This window comes from Polyodon spathula, chromosome 6 (genome assembly GCF_017654505.1).
Source record: "Polyodon spathula isolate WHYD16114869_AA chromosome 6, ASM1765450v1, whole genome shotgun sequence".
NCBI lineage: Eukaryota > Metazoa > Chordata > Actinopteri > Acipenseriformes > Polyodontidae > Polyodon > Polyodon spathula.
The window spans coordinates 74,971,472-74,996,447 of record NC_054539.1 but is presented as its reverse complement, the minus strand read 5'-3'; the positions used below and the strand labels follow the sequence as shown (position 1 = coordinate 74,996,447).

Here is a 24,976-nt window from a genome sequence, read left to right as displayed (position 1 = left end):
TATAGAGACAGGTAGATTCTGAACACAGCTATAGAGACAGGTAGATTCTGAACACAGCTATAGAGACAGGTAGATTCTGAACACAGCTATAGAGACAGGTAGATTCTGAACACAGCTATAGAGACAGGTAGATTCTGAACACAGCTATAGAGACAGGTAGATTCTGAACACAGCTATAGAGACAGGTAGATTCTGAACACAGCTATAGAGACAGGTAGATTCTGAACACAGCTATAGAGACAGGTAGATTCTGAACACAGCTATAGAGACAGGTAGATTCTGAACACAGCTATAGAGACAGGTAGATTCTGAACACATCTATAGAGACAGGTAGATTCTGAACACAGCTATAGAGACAGGTAGATTCTGAACACAGCTATAGAGACAGGTAGATTCTGAACACATTCTGAACACAGCTATAGAGACAGGTAGATTCTGAACACAGCTATAGAGACAGGTAGATTCTGAACACAGCTATAGAGACAGGTAGATTCTGAACACAGCTATAGAGACAGGTAGATTCTGAACACAGCTATAGAGACAGGTAGATTCTGAACACAGCTATAGAGACAGGTAGATTCTGAACACAGCTATAGAGACAGGTAGATTCTGAACACAGCAGGTAGATAGAGACAGGTAGATTCTGAACACAGCTATAGAGACAGGTAGATTCTGAACACAGCTATAGAGACAGGTAGATTCTGAACACATCTATAGAGACAGGTAGATTCTGAACACAGCTATAGAGACAGGTAGATTCTGAACACATCTATAGAGACAGGTAGATTCTGAACACAGCTATAGACAGGTAGATTCTGAACACAGCTATAGAGACAGGTAGATTCTGAACACAGCTATAGAGACAGGTAGATTCTGAACACATCTATAGAGACAGGTAGATTCTGAACACAGCTATAGAGACAGGTAGATTCTGAACACAGCTATAGAGACAGGTAGATTCTGAACACAGCTATAGAGACAGGTAGATTCTGAACACAGCTATAGAGACAGGTAGATTCTGAACACAGCTATAGAGACAGGTAGATTCTGAACACAGCTATAGAGACAGGTAGATTCTGAACACAGCTATAGAGACAGGTAGATTCTGAACACAGCTATAGAGACAGGTAGTTTCTGAACACAGCTATAGAGGCAGGTAGATACTGAACACAGCTATAGACAGGTAGATTCTGAACACAGCTATAGAGACAGGTAGATTCTGAACACAGCTATAGAGACAGGTAGATTCTGAATACAGCTATAGAGACAGGTAGATTCTGAACACAGCTATAGACAGGTAGATTCTGAACACAGCTATAGACAGGTAGATTCTAGAGAGATTTTAATACAGGGCTTATATGTTCACTGGCGCGGGACCTGGTTAACACCCTGGCTGCTGGATTCTGGACATGATGGAGTTTTTGGACAGTATTCTTTGACACTCCAGCAAGAAGGTTATTGCAATAATCAAGTCTGGAGGAAACAAAAGCATGTACAAGTTTTTCTGCAGCACACATTGTCAAGACAGGACGCACTGAAACAGCACTCAAAAAGTATTTTGATAGCAACTCCATTTTTGATTGCATTTTATTTTCATTCCAAAGATTAAAAAAAAAAAAAAAAAAAAAAAAGACAACTTGGTAATATTCCGAACGTGTGGTCCCAAAGTTAGACTAGGGTCAAACATGACTAGGGTCATCATTTTGGAACAAAACTCTGTTAGTACCCCATCAATAATGATGTTTCGACAGCTGGATTCACGCAGTTGATGTGGCGTACCTAACAACATAACTTCAGGCTTGTCACTGTTTAACTGCAGAAAAATGTGTTGAATCCACAGCTTGATGTCAGCAATACAATTAGTGAGCACGGAAACAGCAACGTCAATATCAGGTGTGGGTTGCAGATAAATCTGGGTATCATCGACATAAATGTGAAAATGTACACCGTGACTTCGAATAATTGGACCTATTGGAAGGATATATATGCTAAATAGGATAGGTCCCAATATGGAGCCCTGGGGAACACCAGAAGAAACCAACCCAATAATAGCCCTGAAACTGCAGAGGTAAGAATTAAACCTGACTGGAGTGATTCATAAAGATTATTTAACATGAGATGATTATTTAACTGTTGTTCAACAACACGTTCAAGAACTTTAGACAGGAAAGGTTATAAATAGGCCTATAACTGCTCAGGTTAATGTGTATCACAAAATAACACAACGCTGGTACCATTTTTTGGACTTTGGTTATGCAAGATTTTAAATGTGTCCACTGTTATTAAAAGATTAATCATATCCATATTCTGAAGAGTCCTGCTTCTTATTAAAGAAAGCAGCACTGATTCTGCGCGGTTCAAGCCGCTTGCAGACTATGTATTTTCAGTTTAATGTCAGTCAACAGAGCAGCGCTTAAATAACCTCTGGTGACGTGCCCTCTGTGCGGCGAGCGACGTTTCTACGCAGACCACGTTCACGTCACAGGCTTCTGCTGGGTTTCCGTGTTTACACACCCACGAAAGGAGGAGACAAGCATAGCGTCAGACTGGCACAAGGCGAGAGGAGATACTAACATACAGACTGCATGGTAAAAGGAGGAAAAAACAGCTGCCAAAATAGCTTTCTATAGCGGAATGTTTTCTCGAAAGAGCCATGGAGACGTCAAGAAATCTACACAGAAAGTTCTGGACCCAAAGAAGGATGTCCTGACCCGCTTGAAGCACCTCAGGGCTCTGCTAGGTAAGACGAGCCAGCTGAGTAGATGCACACACAGTCTGTCAGTGCAGTGGTGCAGTGCATTTCCCAGTGGTATTGTCTTTACGAGGTGGCTACTCGTTGTAACCACTTGGCTCTGTTATGGTAGACAGATCTAAGCAGGTACTGTTTATGTTGATTGATCTTTGCAAATGTCATTGTCCGCCGAATACGGAGGCCATGCGTGGGGGCAGTCAGGTACTGCTGGCTGTAGATGCGCTGCACTTCCTGTCAAACTGGCTATTGTACTGTAGTGTTCTATTGCGCTATTCCATTAGCGACAGCCTTGGCATTTGGCGTATTTCTTTACTGAAACATCCACCTTATTGAGTTAGTCATCATAGAAACACAGTGTACACTTTATTTGAACAAAGAGTCTTTGTGTTTCAGGTTTGGGAGTTAACCACCCCCCACCCCATCTGTTTTGGTAAAGTTTGTCTATCAATAAGTTGTACTGATATTACAGTAATCTATTGTCTTTTTATTTATTTATTTATTATCTTTGATTTAAGTTATGTGCCAATTTATGTATTTGCATTCTTAAATGAGCATTACATTTGTGGATCTGCAGAAAATTATAATAATTATTAAAAACGATGCATACTTTTAACTGTGTATGTATACATGTAACTGTAATAACTCATTAACGTTTGTCCATCAAGAAGTAAAAGCAGGAAAAGGCTGTTTTTGCTAACTCAAAAACCTGCATGCCCCCACATTGTTACAGATAATGCACTGGTGGGGATTAGACTGATATTCTGTTTCTAAATTTAAGGAAATCATTTTTAAAATTTAAAATGAAATGAAATGTAGTGCTGATCATGGATTTGGTCCAGCAGGGTGCCTATTAATATCTGGTCAATACATGAGCAAGGCCTCCGTGCAGGAGATGCACAGTGCAGGCATTGGTATGCTCTGTGTGTGACACTTTAGAGAGTTGCTTACATGTTTATCCAAATGTGATGAAAACCGCCTAGGACATTCTTTACTGAAAATCTGAATTTGAATATGCAATGTACAGTAAAATGAACCTCCCCATTTGTACATTTAACTCGTTTCACACTTTGACGTGGATATTGGGTTTCCAGTCGTGGGGGAGGTATTTCACTAATAATATACAGCAATAATTACAACCAGAAAAAAACAAGAGCTACATCTCAGAGGGCAATGCATTAATGATTTTGTGAATCAAATAAAGCCGATTAATATTTGTGTGGATATAATATAATCATAAGTGCTGTGTTGTGAAAAAAACCCCACAAAATATCATTGATACTGTAAAATGACATTGAAAAATCATTTGGTAGCTTCGAAACACTGACATTTAGCTTGCACTGCAGCACACTGGAGTGCAATTCAATGTTCTATGAATGTTGTAAAAGAACACTTTATTTTGAAGCTACTCCGGGATATTTATGCTTTGTGGCAGCTTTGTTTAACACACATATCCTCTAATGATAGTAGACTGTAGCAGGAGAGAATAAAGGTATGCATGTACTTGAAATAACCAAGAAAGTAGGTTAAAAGCAGTGAGGGTGTTTTATTTTTCTTAGGATGGGTCACTGTACAGGGCTGTGTTTAGTTTTTGTTAAAATGAAACCCAGCCGGTTAGTCCATTAGAGAGGAACAGTACAGTGGTGGATGTGTGAAACCAGTGCTAATGAAGTGGTCTGCAGTAACACTGTAGATAAAACCTTTTATGTGATCTGCCTGTAAATAATTTCTAGATGTGGAGTGTCTAAAATAAATCCTACATGTGTCTGGTTAACCTGTGGTTTGCCTGCCTTTTTTCAACTTGATCCATTAACATCTGTGGTCTTTACACAACCCTGCATTTTCTAAGATCTGCAACTTTCAAGATGGAGTCCATTTGATATGTTCCAAAACTGATAGGTGTGCACGGATTTCAGCTTGCATCCTTGTTTACACAGAAAGTGGTGACTTTGCATTAGTTATTCAGTATGTAAATGCACATTGAAGGCCGGTATAATCATACAAGGTTTGAAAACACAGATGTACTGTACAGAGAAAGATTGTAATTGAGCAGATTGTATTCAGGCAGATGCAGCATTGCTATACTATAGTGCCACAGTTAATGATACCCTGTAATGAAGATACGCTAGGATGAACAGCAGTGTGTGCTGAGCCAGGGCCCTTGTGTAAGTTTGACCCTGCAGCACGGGTGCTGTAGTAAGGGTCCCCTGTAAACACAGCTGGTATGACAGGTTTCCTTTCCAGCACGCACAATGATTCATTGCCTCACTTGCACTGCCTCAAGCCAACCCTAGCACCCTGGCTGCCTGCGCTGTAGCACATTGCTCCCCGATACATTCGCCGCAACGCTCTGGGAAGTCCAGCGAATTGTGGAAAATGAACACCACCAGAATCTCAACAACGTCCCTCACCACCGCCCCATGTGCTTAACCTTTGACAATGCGACTTCAACCCTGATGGTGCTTGGAAAGCTGAATGGAGTTCATAAGAAGTCACAAACAAACATCTTGTGAAAGACCCGAAGCTTATGGGCAACCCTAAACTGCATCTGCATAAGTTATGGCAGATGCACCAATGGAAAATTAAAAACTCTCCAGTGTGCGACTGTGGTCATCCAGAACAGACCATGGAGTATATAACGACTAAATTCATAAATACGAAGGAGGCATCACAACGATAGACTGCACTACTCCTGACAGAATTATCTGGCTTAACCACCTACATGTAAAATTATAGTTGTTGCTCTACAACTACATCAGCTGTATGCAGATGTAGGCATGAAGACGTCATAAACTTTCGTGCTATATGTCGTTTTTTACTTGCCTGTTTTTGTGATAGGAGACGATGATGAGTTTAGACCCTGCACAAAGCAGAGTTAGACTAAGTGAAGGTTTTCTTGTTCTGTTTGGTTAACAGCCATTAAACAAGCAAACCGGTTGTCGGCCAAGCACGATGTCTACCGGTTTAGTCAAAGAAATAAAGACTTTGTTGACTTTGAAGACCTGACTGTTTTTCCATTAAAAGTATATTGCATATGTTGGCCAAGCAGGAACCTTACTGAGTGTCAATGGTAGCGTTGACTGGGAAAAGACTCCAATCCACAACCTTATTTCCATAACACCAGGATAATGCTGTCATACTTAGAATATTATATCTTTTTTTTACGTATTAAACAGAATTGTTATTTACTAATTTATTTATAATATATATATATAATATATATATATACTATATATATATTATATATATATATCATATATATATATATTTAGAAATATATGTACAAGAGACCATCCTCCGATTTTGGTTACGTTGGGCAGATTTGTTAAAGTGAGGATCCTTTTAGAGCAGCATTAAGATTCCAAAGATATGTTATTTTATAAAGCTTTCAATAAAATGTACTTGTACGTCATAATATATGTGAATTGCCTGCTTTTATTGGCTCGTAAAAGGAATAAAAGAACTTGTTTATTTCCTCCAAGCGCTTTTTTAAAAGCAAGCACAAGCAATATAATATTTCTAGGTGCAAAGTCTGAAATGAGAAGAGAAGGTTTTGAGTCTCCTTGGTTGATTATCTTCCTTTCATTTTGACAGTTTACTGGAAGGTTAACAGGAAGCTTGTTCGAGGATAATATATGTAGTGTAAAAGGTTATTTGTTTTTTGCTGGATTAAAAGCTTCCACATCCTCATGATGTTAGTAGGTCCTTGCTTGCTTGATTTGATGTCAATTCTTATTTGCTTTCTAAGTTAATAATGTTTATTTTCTTATAAGCCCATGCACTCTATTAAAATAAGCAGGAGCTGAGGGTAAAGCTTTTTTTTTTGCACATTTTTTCTGTACACAGCTACAATTTAAAATTGCTGGGCAAGATTCTCAGAAATCCATGTTATTTATTCCAGTTAGTTTTTTTTTGTAACACCTACTGTATCACAGTTCCAATTTGATATTGCATTCCCCACTGTGTCAGATGAAGCATAAGGGCCATCTAAGGCACTTATGTCTCACTGCTATTACTGTAGTACATTATGAGATCTTTTATCCCTATACAGCAATCACTATATTATCCCTAATTTCCTTTGGGCACTTTGTGATATGCAGGGACAGTTTGCAGACCTGCAGGCTGCTGTAAGTGGCTGTGGGAGCTCATTATGAGTAGAGCATGCAGCTTCCCTGAGGGCTGACAGGATTATTATTTTTCATTATTTAAGAAGCTGTCAGGCTTATCTAGATCTTCAGGTTAGACCACAATCAAGAAAGCACCAGAGAACAAATGCTGCTGAACTTACTACTTTGCAGATTTACTTTAGACTAACGTACAGTGACAATAAATTTCCAAAAGATTGAACATGTTAAGAATGAAATGACTACAATACTGTGTACAGTAGCACTGCATTATAATATGGAGTACTGCGCTAAGCGTGTGCGCGCACGCACACACACACACACGCACACACACACACACACACACACACACACACACACACACATATATATATATATATATATATATATATATATATATATAAATAATACACTGTATATAGTTTGACCACACAAGTGTCTGTGCAATTCTCAATGCGCACGCAATATTTCTTTTTACTGTACCCTGCATTGGATAATAGGATTGCTGAAATCTGTTGCACTATCTTAAACAGGAACAATTGGTTAACAACAGACAACTGATTAAAAAACAAGGGCTTCTCCAGGACTTGGAGAATCTCCTGCTTTCACCAATGAGCAGAGTGGTCCCCCCCCCCCCCCCCTTTTTATTGGAGGCGCATCAGCCTGGCACCCTGTTATGGCTCCTTTTGGCTGAAGTTTTGTTGATTAGAACCAGTTTTATTTGGGTTGATTGTGGTTCACACCTATGATTTCTAATCAGAAACAACTAATACATTAACAAGGGTCACCTGCTCTTTGAGTCATAAGAAAACAGTTTGTTGTCATGACTCTTAGATATGCAGCGCCTTTTGGCTGCATGCAAAGTTAAGGAGCTGCAAGGTCAGGGCAGTGCTAAGCAGTAGATTTGAAAAGAACCTTGCATTAAACACAGGAGTTTCTCACTTCTTTACCTTTTAAAGGGGCACATAACATTATTACAATGTATATAAAACCTTACATGAGTCTACCTCTATTTAATGTACTGCAAATAATGTATTCAAATAACACTACTGTAAGAAGTCTTACTGTAAGAGCATATTAACACTTTCCACTCCCCTTTACAATAATTGTGCACCAGCAATGACAGACTACAGTATAAGGTGTCCCAAACCGTCTGTTTGGGAGAGGATGCATTTGAGATGGATCTGTTTATTTTAATAATTCAGAGAATAGTGTGGAGGTCCTCTGAGACGTGTCAGACACACTATAAAATACAGTGTACATGCAATCCCTTGTCCAGGAGAGTTGTAGCAATCAAACAACTTGGTAAATACTAATTACAGTACTTTCAGCAACTTCCTGCTAGCACATCATAACAACAGGCACTGCGCTGTCTAACAAAGACAGGAGGCTTTGAATAAACTTCATAATCTCATTCTGAACAAACAGCACGATCAACAGCAACATGTGTAGGCTACTCGATATTGTGAATTATTCAAACTTAATTTTTTTTTTTTTTTAAGTTTTACTTTTTGCTAATAAAATAGTATTGGAACCTAATGGTATAGGTAACTTAAACACTGCAACGTATTTAAACCGTGCCCGGCTTTGCGTACGAGATGTTACAACTGAAGAACAGCCGCTTGTAAGTAGAATACTTTTATTTAGTTTAAATTCATTAAGTAGGTATTGGAAGTACCCACAGTGCCCTCTCTTTCAGATCACAACATTTAACTGCACCTCAAACTCAAATTTGCCAGACACTAAAGCTGCCTTCTTTGGGTTATATTGCTTTATCATGGAGCTCATCATTTTTCTTTGCCTTTTGAAGGCAATTGACACATAATCCATTTACTATAAACATCTTGCAGCCTTGACTGGTGAAGCATAATCTTTCCTAGCTGGTTGTCTATAAAAGAATAATACCGCTGTCACTAAAGCCTTATGGGTTTTGAGGGGAGAGGATGATGTCTAGCAGTTCCCCCTGAAGCTTGGGCAGTACGTGAAGCATTGTGACACTTATCTTGGCTGAGGATGGATGTGGTACTGTGCAATAGAATGCACTGGGAATGTTTAACATTTCATTCTTTACTAGAAGTAGCTGAACTTGCTGTTAATTATTTTATCTTTTTTAAAGCTTTTTACAGTAGCTTCCAGACTATAAATTAGTGTAGGTTTTGCCGTCTTTCAAAGCATGCCTAAGGGTCCTTGTTGAGCTTAACAGCATAATGTACTTGGTTGTTAAATTATAATTGAGACTGTGCAGTACATGGATTGTAAAATGTGGTATGACAGATTGATCTGTGAGTGGTAACAGATGTCTGGTACAGTGAGATAGAAAAGGTGCCTGCTTATTGTAATTCTTGAGACGAAATGACATAGGCTACTGCTGTGTTTACCATTCATTCATCATTAACCTACCCTTGCATTTTCAAAAGCCAGGGTTTAGGGTTAGGATTTGAACCCGCAGTACCATACTATGTTAGCTGAACTCCTGCATTTTTATTTTTCCAGTATAATATAGTTTATCTTTCAGCTACTGTAAACAAACTTGAGTTAATGTGTTATATGTTTAATGCATCCTACAGTGGTGATAAAGTCACCTGTGTAAAATAGCAACATAAGTATCAAGTTTTGATGAATAAATGCAGAACTAGCAGCATACCATACATAATTCTTTCGGAGTTAAATATAATGGAACCGTGAAATCGATAGTACAAAAACCTGACAGAAACGGATGATATTTACTGTAGGGTAAATGCATGTTATAAAGGGTGCATAATATACACAGGCTGCACTGTAAATGACAAAGAACATACCCAGCATTTCGGCAGGAGATGTGTAGAGCAGTTCAAACACAGAGTCCATCAACACAAGTACTATGCAGGTCTCATGCAGAGATTATTATTTTACTTCATATGAGTAAGTGACATGTCCTTGGTACAGTAGCTCTCCATAAAATGTACTTTCTTTTTATCCAAGGGACATATCATTGTTACACACTTGTTTTTTGTTTACTGTGACAAACATGCTGAGTATGGTGTTATTCCATCACTCATACCCATGCAGTATACAATTAGACACATGGTAGAACAAATATCTTCACGTGTGTGTCACAAGAGACCAAGGCACATGGTAGAACAAATATCTTCACATGTGTGTCGCAAGAGACCAAGGCGGAGGAAACTAACTTTGAGATTCCCCTGGAAGTGAAGCAAGTAGCAAGCAACAAATCACAGGATTCAGTTGCAGACTTTTGTTTTAATAGATGGCAGATTTGGGTCACAGTGACAGAGTAACACAAAGAAATCCTTTTGAAATCCCTAAAGCTCAATATTTTGCTGTTACATTCGAGCGTTTAATTGAAGCTGTATGCAAGTCAAACCTACTCGTTTTGTAGCTTATTCTTAAACAGATTGTTTTCAGCCTACTTACAGTGGGCATCTGAAGTGAATCAATATTGAATTTATATGGTACATTGGGCAGCTCTTAATGAGATGTTAAATCCAAGGTTAAAACTGTGAAAGTCAAAGCAAAAATAATGTCTTTCTGCAAGCATCACAAAACAAACCAGACGCACAATACAGCATTGTCCTTGTTCTGAAGGTGTGTTTGCTGTACACAGTAGTCTCCAGTTCCAAATAGATTCAAGGTAAAACAAACCTCTAAATCTGTAGAGTAAATGCATTTTAAATTCTAAATTGCATTTTTGCAGCCTGCACTCCTAAGCGTGGTTGCACACATGAGGTGATACTGGACATGATACAATAGACTACTTGCTTTCTAACGTGATTGCACTTCACATCGTTACATGCATAATGTTTCAGATGTTTTTTTTTTCTTTCTCAGCTTACAACCAAAATGTATTCTGCTGAACTGTATTGTACAGTTTCAGTAATCTGCATCCAGTCTGTACCAGAGAATACTGTAGTTCACATACAACAAGCACATCAGTTAAAGGTAATTTCTTTGTTCTAGTTTATGCTACTATATAAAACCACAAAGCGAAAATAAGGCTGCATAAACTACCTGCACACTGGAATTTGCAAATGAAACCTTTTTAAGTCCAGTATTACTTAGTTAAGATTAATTGCGAAGAGAGTTCAAAAAAGGAGCCAACAAAATCACAACAAAAAAATCTGCTTTTCACAGGGCAGACCTCTAAAGCCACTCTCGTCATCCTAAAACTCACTGAATAGCAGTGGCGAGTTAGTAATACTAATGTCAACAATGTTATTGTTTCTCTGACGCTGTAAAGAATGGTGAATATATTACAGTTAACCTTTTACCTAGTGCCCACCACGTTTAGATCTGTTAAAACTAAGGCTGTTAAGCAATTAAAAAAAAAAAAAAAAAAAAAAAAAATATATATATATATATATATATATATATATATATATATATATATATATATATATAAGAGGATCACTATTTATACTTAATGAATGAATTGATAAAAATGAATGAATCTCTGTTAATCTTGCTTTTAATCGCATATTTAATTGAAACAGTTACTGCATCCATTTAATTTAAGTTTGTTGTCTTACTGATATTATTATTATTGTTATTGTTATTAGTACTGTAGAGTCAGGTCTTGTGGACCCGTGAATGGGACTTGTTGCTGTTGCAGCCTGGTCCCAGCCTGGTCCCAGCCTGGTCCCAGCCTGGCCCGCTCTTTCCTGCCTGCAGACCCCATATAAAGGAGAGGGTGCTGAGAGAGGACTGCAGCAAGAGCCAATTCATTCCTTTAAAACAACAGCACTTACAAGCACCATTTCAATTACAAAATAAATGGCCTTTCCAGCTCCAAAATAATCTTTCTAAGTGTTTGCTTTCTTCACGCTGAACCCATGGTAATCTGCCGCCACATTGTTATTGTTATTGTTGTTGTTGTTATTATTATTATTATTACTATCCAAAAAACAAACCAGCATAAAAACCCGGTTTTCCTATTTCTAGATTCACTTTATAGTTTTATATTTACTTACAATCCAGCATTATTGTTAAATCGTTTGAACCAACTGATAAATCACAATGGAGTCAGTTTATTACTCTCTTTACAGCATTTACAATGATCAGTTTCCTTCACTCATAAACTGATGTTTTTCATTGCCATTTTTATTAATAATAATAATAATAATAATAATAATAATAATAATAATAATAATAATAATAATAATAATTTTAAATTATCTTTTTATTAATAACTTGAAATTGGAATAAAACAGAGCTACAATGTTGATGGGTCTGCAGTGGGTAGCTATCCAGCAGCACTGGTTACAGTATCGTACTGAGCTGGATTCATGGGTTTGCAGCGACCCTGAATTTCTAAGAATACTGTGGTGAAACTGACAGGTTTCATTTGTTGTTGTATTGTTGTTGTCTGTAGCAGAAAAAACCTACTAGAAAGTGTACTTTGAGAAGTGAAAGCATGTTTGTCATGCAGGTGGTACAGCAGACTAGATGCACTTCAGTGATACTGGAACTCACTTTGATAGCAGATACAAGTAACCCTCTTTCTATCCAATGAACCGTCAGAAAGTTTAAAAAAACAAACAAAAAAAAAAAAAGAACTTCCCATTCACAAGTCCTTCAGTTTGAGCGCTTTGCTACATATTGTTATTCTGTGACTAATTTTATGTTCAAACGATGACGACACTCATTCAATCCTGACTTGCACTCGAATGTATTAAAATGAGGCTGAAGGAAAGCTGAGAAAAAGCAGTCTGCCGAGAGGGACAAGACAGAGGAGTGAGATTAACTTGCATTAAAATAAAAAAAATCTCCTAAAAATTGTACTTGTTAATCATAGAAATTAACTGCGATTAATTGACAGTGCTAAATAAAACACTTCAATATGGTAATTCTACTAAAATGCTCTCCAGAGGATTCATTTTTGCAGGGCTGTGTTGTGACTTTGCTTTTCAGCACTCCAGAAGTACTATTTTTAATGATCAGGTTAAATATTAGATGCTGTTAGAGGCAGCACTCCAGATAATGTTTTGAGTCTGGGAATAACTTGCTCTCTAATTTTAACACAGAGAGTAAAATGTATTTTCAGGGGGTAAAATGCAACATTACCTTGAAGTCATGAGTAATCCCGATAAATACTGCACAATCTTTAATGGTAATGGGGTAGGCATTAAAAAATAGCCTTCCATTTTAACTGCAATGTTGCTTTGAGCTACGGTACAACAATGTAGTATTAACTTAAAATCAGAGACAACAGCTGTTCTTGTTCCCTTTATTGACCACAGCCAATATGACTTTGACGATAAGCACAGAAACAGATCATATATGTGAAGATAAGCACAGAAACATAACTTCTATTTTAACATTACATTCTTAAACTCAGTGAACATGTTAAAACTTCAATATAAAGCCATGCAGATAAATAAAATAAGGTGATTCATTAATAAGTTATAAAACAGTTTGGTTAATATTATAGGCACTTTTTCTTATTCTTACTGTGATTGGCTGCAATAACAGCAGGGCTTGCCGGAGATTGGATAATGTTTGTTGGGTTGGTATTTCTTCAGTACATTTTCCTAGTAACTGAAGACATTGTATGCTGGGAGGTGTAGTTGCCAGTGGAAGTTTTAGGGCAGGCAGACAAGCTGTGTAGTGAAATTGCTGTGTATTTTTATACATTAAATTTAAATTGAGTGCGTATTGCAGATTTGTTTAATGCGTAAAAATGGCAGGTACGCAGTTTATCTGGACTGCTGGCTGTAGGCATGTACAACGAGGACTGGGATACAGATGCTGTTCTTTTACTACTGGTCATCTTCAAGGTAGGATGAAAAGTGTTATTCTGCTGTGAATTCAAACGCTGTGCTGTACCACACTGAGGGAAAGTGTGTTTGATTGAAGAAATGGGTTTGAGGAGTTTGCAGTGCATTAAGATCGGAGATCTTGACATCTCCATTCTCCAGTTTCCCACAGAAACTAGGTTAAGCTGTATTGCAGAATGCTGTACTACAAGCTGCACCTTTTGAATGGTGTAGATTTTGATTTTAGATTTTGACTTTTCAGGAATCGAAACAACTTGTCCTTATTTTTTTCTGGGATGCAGGAGGAAATGTCTAAAGCCCCTTTCACACTGGCACTCCTACCTGGGTTCTGGCTACCTGGGTCACAAACCTGTATAGTGTGAAACCACGTACCTGGGTGGTAAGCCCGGGTGGACCTGGGATTGGCAGGGACCCACCTCAAGATGTGGGTGGACATGCTTTGGCCCAGGTTGAGCGAGACAAAATGCATGACGGCTGTTTGTAAGACAATGAAAGAACAACCAGCCACGACTGCGTGAAGGTTTCACTTCTGCAAGGAACATTTCTGTTTATTCTGTTTAGCCATATTTCTGTTGATTTGAGACACCATGAGCTAGATTGCATTTGGGCCGATGGTTCAATCCAGAGAAGCTTGGATGGAAGTGTCCGTAACAAGCTGCTAATGGGGCATTGATACACGCATTGTGTACTTGAGTCTGTCACCCAGGTCTACCCTGCTTTATCAAAAGCAGTGTGAAATCGCATAGCGGACCTGCATGACACCGGGCGCGACCACGTTAGGGTCCGACCCTGGTAGAGCCTGCCAGTGTGAAAGGGGCTTTAGAATGCCCCTCTGACATGGCTTTCCTCATCTCTCCTTAAACTGTCTGTATGTGCTGCTGTTTTGCATTTTGCATATGTTGAGACAGCACCTCCTCTGGCATGAAGCAGTAATGTGTCGTGAACTCTTTCCTTCATGATGCTGAAGAGTCAGCATGTTTTCCTGAACAGCAGGAAAGACTGAAACACAATGCAATGTGTTGAAAACTGTAAATGTGAGCTGGTCCGATAAGAAGGCGGCTGGATTAGCATCGGAGTTCCTACTGAGTGTGCTTAGCACCAGCACTCTTTGTTGAAGCAGTACGCTGCAGTCTATGGCTTTCTTATCTGGCTTCGCTTAATTCGGACCGGAAAGTCAGTTTTCTGTTGGAATGTTTGATTTCCACATATTCATGGATTCCTTCTTCATTTTTAATGCAATATCAGGATACATTACAGTTTTTTCCTCTTTGATATGAGAATTGTTTATTTGTTACCCATGTTTAAACATAACACTGTCAACCGTGTTGACCTATTTACAGGCAAGTTTAATTGAAGTATTTATTAATTTTGCACACTTTACACAATATTTCTTCAGACACCAAGTACAATCTATAATACTAACCTTCAGAAAGCACTGTCATTGTGATGAAACTACTGTACTAACAGAAAGTCAGTTATAATGTAATTTTAGCATTAAATGGATACAGGATAATGTGGTTAAACAGTAGTATTTCCAACACTTTTGGGGGAAGTGGTGTTTCATTATTGCACAGTCACTAAGTGCAGGTTGCTGATTATTTTAAGTTTATCCAAAGGCAATGTTTGAGATACAAATGAATGACATGTCATTCTTTATGGTGGCATTGTTAGAAATCGGCTGCTCTAAATTAAAGCTCACATTCGGAATCTGTGCGGTGCAACTCCTGTGTTCAGGCTTGGAAAGCCTTTGGCAATGAGGCATGTCTGTTTCACTTCACAATGCAGCCTCCACAATAATTGGGCAGCCAGTCATTTAGCTTCCATTTAACCTTTCAATGCCCATGGCAACAGCCCTTATCATTCGTCTGTCAAAGGACCAATGAGGAGAGCCCTATACATGCCATTGTTAGTAAAGGACATGCTGTAGCTGAATATTTAATCTGGGTGGGGCTCTTAAACAAAAAACAAATGGCTTTTTCTGGTTCCTTTGTAACCCTTTTAGATGTACACAACACATTTTTATAAATAATCTATATTATAATATCATTCGTTATAAAGCAATCATGATTCTTCTATTTTAGATTGCAGTAGAACCTGGTGTATTTCGTTGAATTGGTTCCAGGAGTGCTTTGGATATGTGAAAATATCTGATCTCAGAGGGAGTAGTTAAACTACATTGTAGTTGCTTCATTAACACTGTGGCATTATAAATGAACACTGTTACAGTGCAGTACTGCATGTATACTCTACAAAGAAAACCAGAGAAAAGTATTGCAAAACAAAGCGGTGTAATACAGGATTTAGCAATTTACAAAATGGTTCTTAACATGCTTTCTCAGTCCATGCCAAAAAAATGTGACTTTTTGCTCCGGAGACAGAAATAGAATTTAAAAAAAACAGCAACAAAAAAGTGCACACACACAAACACAAACAGGCTTTATCACAAACAAAATCCTGTTTCAGCTTTTTACTGCTATAGGAATTATATTGATCTCTTGGTTTTTTTATTGAACATGGTTAAACTGGGCAGTTTGTTTTACGTGAAGAGACGGCATGTAAAAAGTGAAACTATTCACTGAATTATTTTTTTTTATATGCAACTGAATCTATTCTGTCCTGCTTAGAGGTGAATTTACTGTTTTAGACCCATAGTAAAACATGCATTGATCAGTTTCCATCAGTATCGTTCACTTGGTAGCAGCATGTGTCCATCAGTAGAGGATATGATACTGTGTTGTGATGTTTTAAAGTTCAATTTATTTACCATTGCACACCAGGAGATATTAATTTACTGGCAACAAAACAACGGCAATATTGATGTAAAGCACAGAACAGCTTAAGGTCAATGACAAACTGGCTACAGTATATTGCACTAATAAGAGTTATTCTTGTGGGTGTGTTTCCCTCTAATGTAATCATTAACATTAAAGGTGACCTGTGCAGAGCCACAGCCGTGTCAACAAAAGCCTTCATCTGTTCCGCTCCTGCTACAAATGAAGTATCTTGTTGCTGATAAGAGCTCATGCAGGGGAATCTAATTAACCCTTTATACTCCAGGGCATAGACAGCAAATGTAAAACCTGAGTAGGTAAGTGTGCCATGTTCTGCAGTTGGAATTTTTTTCAAAGAAAGAGTGCTGTACTGTGCATGGGTGGAAGGTGCTATCAGAGTAACTCTAAAAGAATCTAAAAGAAGCAGTAATGATATTTTGTAGTTTTCATCACATCCTGAAAAAAACCTCCTGAAACTTCATCTAGTAAAAGTATCCATTTGGAAGTGTACTAGTCCTGCAGCTCAGAATACTGACCCCTCTGCAGGGTATTTGGAAGTGTACTAGTCCTGCAGCTCTGAATACTGACCCCTCTGCAGGGTATTTGGAAGTGTACTAGTCCTGGAGCTCTGAATACTGACCCTTCTGCAGGGTATTTGGAAGTGTACTAGTCCTGGAACTCTGAATACTGACCCCTCTCCAGGGTATTTGGAAGTGTACTAGTCCTGGAACTCTGAATACTGACCCCTCTGCAGGGTATTTGGAAGTGTACTAGTCCTGGAACTCTGAATACTGACCCCTCTGCAGGGTATTTGGAAGTGTACTAGTCCTGGAACTCTGAATACTGACCCCTCTCCAGGGTATTTGGAAGTGTACTAGTCCTGGAGCTCTGAATACTGACCCCTCTGCAGGGTATTTGGAAGTGTACTAGTCCTGGAACTCTGAATACTGACCCCTCTGACAAAGGATTCTAACAATATAAAATGCTGCTATTTAGAGAACATAAAAGTACTGTCATAATAACTTATTGTAGCGGTTTGAGTGATAGTATACTCTATCATAGGGTATTACAGTAGATTTGAAATACTGTATTGAGACTAGTAACCATCCTCATCCATTTTTTTGACCAAACATTTTTGGTCAGTATGTTGGGCATGTTGCCAACAGTGGTACATCAACCAATACAGAAACCTAGAAACCTATTGCTGTTTTTAACATGACAATTCAATGATTGTACCCGGAACCAGCACTGATATTTGAGTTTTGGAGTGCCTGCAATGTCAGGGCCTCTTCCAGAGATTTTTGATGGCTAGATATTTATTGCTGGGCACAACATTGCAATTACACTAGACTGCTAAACTGTTTTGCTAATGTATAGCTGGATAAATTATACTTGCACAAAATTCCTTTCATTAGTCATGACACATGACCGTTGCTTTAAAGCAGTGGTGCACAACTTGGTCCTGAAGGGCCAGTGTCCCTGCAGGTTTTTATTCCAGCTACACTCTAAAGTATTTTATTGGACCTTATTAGAAGCTTAATTGGTCCAATTAACCAATTTAGGGTATGGTTAGAACAAAAACCAGGAGGGACACCGGTCCTCCATGGCCAGAGTTGTGCACCACTGCTTTAAAGTCTCTCTTGAAGTTGAACCCCAAGTGGCAATATCTTGTAATGTGACATTCTGCAACCTGATGTTTCAATGTGACAGACCTTACCTTTTGTGACAGGCATTGCATCTGTGTCTCTACTACTAAAAAAATGACAAATATTGTGAACAAAGCCGTTAGCAGTATTTCATGTTTTTCAGTATAATGTAAAGAACTTGTTGTAAAGTACAGTAGCACCCACAGAATAGCAGTGGCAGATGTGCCTATATTAATGATCTAAACAGTGGCAAATTATTATTATTATTATTATTATTATTATTATTATTATTATTATTATTATTATTATTATTATTATTATTATTTTTATTATTATTATTATTGTCATTGTCATTTAGCTGACACTTTTGTCCAAAGCGACTTAGTGAGACAAGGGGTGAACATCATCATCAGCAACTGCTGCTGCAGAGTCACAGTGAGTGAGTGAGTGGCTGAGCTGGGACTGAACTGGGTATCAAGCCCCTTTCTCTAGTCATTGGACCACTAAGCTCATGATTCTACCATCCTTTTAATGAGCGGGTAAAAATAGCTTGTTTCAGTTACAAAATCTTTCGTATAAGAGGATTTACTGCCCCCGATTCTACAAATGGAGAAACAGCTGTCCCCTTAATCCTCATCTGTTACAGATGAGGAGTTCATGCTCTCACAGTACCCAGAGGCACAGACTGGTTTCTGCTTTGACAGGCAGCTCGGCTGGCAAGCCGTTTTAATAAGGTACAGTAGGTACAGTGGATTTTAGCTAGTGTAAACAAATGCAAAAAAAAAATGCTATTGAGGAATGACCTTGTCTGACATTTTGTCAGGCCTGTTTTCTGCAGCCATGTTTTCTTGTGTTTGTAGCTGTGCGGAAGTGAACCAGAGCGACTGTTATTAAAGTAGACTCTTCTATATACACGTGCTCAGTGGTCGTTCCTTTGGTTTGATGGAACGGATGCGTCCATGCCATTGTTAAGTGCACCGGTACTTTATTTCAGTCAGTGTAAGCTGCTGGGTCTGCTTCCTCTCAGCACTTCACACAGCTCTGTTTACAGTGTGTTAAGGTTAACTTTCTCATTGGTCTTCTACAATACCCCAGGACTGCAGCTCTATCATGTTTTTCAGTTATTACTATTCATCTTGTTTTCCATTGAGCTCTGGCAATGCACACGGGTGAGCTCTGCACGGTTATTAGTTGCACATGATGTCCTGTGTAGAATGTTCATGGATACTGCAGGCCAATGTATACCATACACAGTGATCAATGCATGAGCGCTCGACTCAAAGTGCATTGCATTAGGCTTCAGTGGGATTTCAAGGCAATTTACTGTTAAAATACGTTATTTATGTAAATAATGTGATACATTTTTTCCCTACATCTGCAGGTACACAAACAAAAAACAACCCACTTTTTCAGTGAACTTTCATTTTCTTGTTGCAGATATCCTGGATGGGGGAGAACTAAAGACATTCTTTGAAACAAACTGCTCTCAAATTTATTTTATCTTCTATGAAAATTTTATTACACTGGAAAGTAGCTTAAAGCAAAAAGGTAAGAACTTTATTCCTCAGTTGTTATTTTCTGTTTTACTAAAAAGGACAAAGTGTGCTCAAGACAATTTGGAAATGCTTTGGAATCCAGACAATAGTACTTTGGTCAACCAATCAACCTCCTCGATGTTGCTGCATCACACCAAGATGATTACTGTTATAGTCTTATTTCTCTCCTGGTATTATCGTTACAGTCTTAATTGAAACGGCCCTTATTTCTTTCCTGGTATTATTGTTAGTCTTAAATGAAACAACCCTTATTTCTTTCCTGGTATAGTACTGCACCTAACATCATTATAAAAAGGTCATACAGTATCAAAGCTTCTTAACCTGGGCCTCCATAAGTATACAGGGTAATTAGAACGTAAGTGTACCACATCAACGCACCATATCATTGATGTGGTAAACTTACTTTATAACCACCCTATATCTATCTAGCTATCTGTCTGTCTATCTAGCTATCTATCTATCTATCTATCTGTCCATCTATCTATCTATCTATCTGTCTATCTTAGGGCTGTCAAGCGATTAATCTCCTGATTTAATTTTTGCAAATCTTCATTTTAATCACATATTTAATTGATATAATTACTGCATCCATCGCACGTTTGTTTTATTATTATTGCTGCTATTCTCCTCCTCCAAAAAATAACCCAGCATTAAAAAAACCTGTTGTCCTATTTATGTATTAATATAGTTGCCCCTTCTTTAAAGGTTTATATTTATTTACACAAAATTATACAGAAACATAAAAAGTATTCTCTTTTTATTAACAACTTAAAATTGTCTAAATAAAACAAAACATTAATTAATTGTTATATTGTCCTTAATTTTGGTGTGTATATATGTGTGAGTGTGTGTGTGTGTGTGTGTGTGTGTATATATATATATATATATATATATATATATATATATATATATATATATATATATACACACACACACACACACACACACACACACACACACACACACACATACAGTGCCTATAGAAAGTCTACACCCCTTGAACCTTTTCCACATTTTGTTGTGTCAGTCGCTTAGAGTTTCATGCATTTAAATGAGGATTTTTTTCCACACACCATACTCCACACTGTTAAGGGGAAAAAAGTTATATATTAAAAATACAAAACTGAAAGATCATAATTGGATAAGTCTCCACCCCCCTGAGTTAATACTTGATGGAAGCACCTTTGGCAGCAATTACAGCTGTGAGTCCATTGGGATAAGTCACTACCAACTTTGCACACCTGGATTGGGCAGTGTTTGACCATTTTTCTTTACAAAACTGTTCAAGCTCTGTCAGGTTCCTTGGGGAGTGTGGATGGACAGCAATCTTCAAGTCATGCTACAAATTTTCGAATGGATTTAAGTCGGGGCTCTGACTGGGCCACTCAAGGACGTTTACCTTTTTGTTCCTTAGCCACTGCAGTGTAGCTTTGGCTGTGTGCTTTGGGTTGTTTATAATTAATCATTAATCATTAATAACAATTAATGATTGTTAAAAAAAGTTAATTTCTAAGAAATTAACGCTTTAATGAAAGATGTTATCGTCGATTAATTGACAGCCCTGTTTATTTATTGGAAAAGCTCATCAATATTTCCAGTTTGTGTACATTTTAGGAACTCAGTATGAGGGAGGGAGATTCTAAAAATAATTCACTGTCCCTCATTTAGCTGCTGTTAACCCAGCCAACGTTACGCGTCTCTGAGTAGCTCCCCTGGTAAAAGCACAGCCGCTTGGAGTGCAGGGCGAGCCATGCAGTTAGGGGAGCGCAGGTTCATGACACGGCTGTGTGAAGTAATTTTACTTCACTTCCCCAGTTAAAATGTAAAGCAACTATTTTTCATGGAGATATTAGGTGTCAACTTTTATGGCTATGTTGTCCGTTATAAAAGATTACTTTAGTAAAAGCATAGCAAAGTGTAATAAAGCATAGTGAAAACAGCGTAAAACATAGGTAAGCGTTGTAAAGAATAGTGAGGTATGTTAAAGGTGGTAAATGCATAGTATAACCATGGGGAAGCATGGTAAAACTGCAAAAAAACAATGAAAAAAATATATTTTATAAGGGATAAAACATGTTAATATAGAAGATTGTATCTATACTGAACCTGAAAGATGAGGTCCTGATCTAGAATCAATCAAAATATAATATTGTGACTGACGTAATTGGATAGGGTTGACCTTTTTAAAACTGCAGTGATCATTTTGCTCAAAATCGATTATCTGAATTATGCAACAGATATACAGATTACTGTGTTTCTTACTCTAAATTGACACTGAACATGTCTCTGAGTAAGTAGTGTTGGAAATGTCATCATCTTTTGTTGCACAAATGTTCATGAATATTGCAATTTTCTGTACCGAGAAGGCAAAACAAATGCATACAGTATTCAGTTTTTTGAAGACATTTCAGGCTGTTTTAAGAGCAACTATTGATTGTTCTAAGATTTCAGACCAAGATACTGGCATCAACTATTATTTGAGTGTGATAACCTTATTCAGAAAGTACTTGTGTTGCATTCATCTTGAGAGTTGATTATTATTATTATTATTATTATTATTATTATTATTATTATTATTATTATAAGTGAGCCTATTGTTCCCCTGGGACCAAATATTTCAGTAAATAAAGGGAAGCCAATAGATATCACCTTACTTTTCAGTTTAACATAAATAAATAAACCATTAAGTTTAACAATACATTGTCGGTTGTATAGATTGTATTTTTGTCACACAATTGATCGTTCCTCCTGGTTTAAGAAACATACAGTATCAATTAAGCTTTGGCATGACTCGTTCATGTTGATTCAAGTTTTTGTTCAGTTTCTGTAATGTATGTACATAAAAAAGGTACATTTTATTGTAATTTTAACTTTGGATGATTAGATTTCACTGATTTTTATTTCCCATAGATTACTCTGTGTAGCCCCAAAGCTCAAATAATGGGTATAGCCTAGTGAATGCAAACAGTTACAGTGCTGTAGCTCACCTTTACATTTTATTTGCTAGTTTTGCTTTTGACCATTATGTTCGGTTATTTGTCAGGATAATCAGAGGTTAATATCAGTGCACGGTTGTTGGTGATATATACACGGCAATACAAGTTACTCTTAAAATGGTCATTTTGTTTGTGGTGAGAAACATGAAAAGCTCTTAAGAGTAAGCCAAAGACATTTACGCTAAACTGTCCCTCAAAAAGCAAGTATTGAGCTTGAAATCACATTTATCATCCTGTCTAAATGACCTGTGTACTGAAAATGTTCTTTGTGAGCATCAACCTTCGTGAGTGGTGGCTTCATTTATGTTCCTAGCTGCTACTGCTTGACCACTTTGGTAAATTTTGCAATAAATATTTTTAAAACCAAACTTATTATTATTTCTGTAAAGCTTTTAAATTTTTTCTGAAACCTGTATGAACAAGTCACCTTACCTTTTTAAATGTCACCAATATCGTTCATTAGTGGTGAGGCGGCCAGGAGTTACTGTATTATTTACTGATTTATTGATTGATTTATTTCTTAGACGCCCTTATCCAGGGTGGCTTACAATTGTTACAAAGTATCCGATTACAGAATACCACATTACAGATAAGAGCAGTTGAAAGGTACAGTAAAATCAGTAGAAAATAAGATCAAATTCAAATAAGAGCAAAATAAAGATTACAGTAAGTAATCATGTTTTAGAGCGAGTTCGACTGAGAGCAGTTAAACTTATGGTAAAAGTATTTGCTTATACAAGTATAAGTACGATAAGTGGATGAGAACGATTTCAAATAAGAGCAATTACAGCAAACCGGAATACGGATGCCTATCAGGTACCGGATACAGGAAGTAGTTCTAATTAAGAGCAGTAGTAGAATACTGCAAGTACAAGCTGATGCAAGCACTGGTACTGGGTGTAGTTGTACATATTCCAAAAACAGAGTAAAGGCAGAAACATGTGCCATTTGCTGTGCTGTCGGTCTTCTGTGAGTGACGCGCAGAGTTCTTTCCATGCTGTCTAAAACTGTGCTTAGCCTTACTGTGGGTATAGTCTAGATAATGAGCACATTTGAACCACACGGACCCCCTGTTATTTTAAGAACTATCAAGGATAAAGAGGATTACACATTACTCCATGAATTTGAAAATTATAGGAGTTGTTGCAAATACTGGCAGTCAAGGTCAGTGCTTGACTTGAAACAAGGTTTTGGAGTTTGTGCAGTACATCATTATCAGAAGTATTTACAGATTCAAAGGTAGATTTGAACAAGATGATGCAGTATAAAATCAGCAACAATTGATGTGCAACAGTGTGTTTAATCTGTTCACTTGACTATATGAACATAGTATAGAGTTTTTATTTAACATCATGCAATCAAAGAAACTACTAAATGGTATCGCGAAAGTCAACTGCAAGCCATAATATTAGTACAGCATTTCATGTTGGGTTTCGAAATGTCAACTTTTTAATTTTTTTTTGTTGTGTATGGATAACTACAAAATGCTACATCATTCAATATGTTAACGTAACATTATTCAGCAGGTTTCATTTGACATTTATGAAGCAAAATGTCATCATTCTTTTGGGTGATGCAAAACTGTTGGCCATCTAGTGCAGTAGTAGTAGCAGGAGGGTTTGGCTTGTTGATGTGGCAGGTCTGTCACAGCTAAAACTATAACAGAGGATGGATGGCTGTGGAAAAATCAAATGTGTTTGCATTGAGTGGGCTCTGCTGACTCTTGTTTACATTTGTTTTGCAGGGAATAAATCACAAAGGGAGGAGCTGGACTCTATTCTCTTTCTTTTTGAAGTAAGTTGAACTGCAAGCTGAAATATATGCATTCCTGGTTATGTAATCCAGATACAAATACTACACACATGAGTCGTATTTGAAACAAAGGATTTATACCTCTCTGAAATGTGCCTTTGAACTTGCCCACTGTGCTTTCTAAAAGCTGAAATATTAAATATATGTTGTGTTATATGCATTTTTAAATGTATGATTACAGGTTTTATGAATGCATTAAAAAGCAGACTCCATGTCCACCTCATAAAAATGCATTTAAGTACCAGTGCTTTAGTTATAAACCAATAAGAACTAATTCAAACATGCTTTCTAACCACTCTGCACTAAGTCGTTAATTAAGAACTTTGAATATACAGTAAGACAGAATAAAGCTGCAAATCACGTTTCCGCAAAATCTTTTTAGTGACCCAAAGGTGGTCGTAATTGGGAAGATAAAATAAGTTGTTAAAGGTACAGATGATGGCAGGTATGAGTTGAATTCAAATCACTAGATTGGAACTGCAGACTGCAGACTGTTGTTATACAGTAGTGTCTACAGTATTGGATAACTGCAACCAAATTTTAAATTGT

The 24,976-nt window shown here is 37.5% G+C and overlaps 1 protein-coding gene across 6 annotated transcripts in view; it reads left to right on the top strand.

Moving 5' to 3' along the window:
• Positions 1-2,536: 2,536 nt before the first annotated feature.
• Positions 2,537-24,976, top strand: part of ralgapa2 (Ral GTPase activating protein catalytic subunit alpha 2) — a 153,009-nt gene continuing 130,569 nt past the window's right edge. For all 6 annotated transcript variants that reach the window (XM_041253769.1, XM_041253770.1, XM_041253772.1 and 3 more), the window contains exons 1-3: positions 2,537-2,740; positions 19,501-19,611; positions 24,360-24,409. In XM_041253769.1, coding sequence (XP_041109703.1) covers positions 2,635-2,740; positions 19,501-19,611; positions 24,360-24,409 — 267 coding nt within the window. In that variant the 5' untranslated portion in view covers positions 2,537-2,634. The remainder of the gene's footprint in view (positions 2,741-19,500; positions 19,612-24,359; positions 24,410-24,976) is intronic.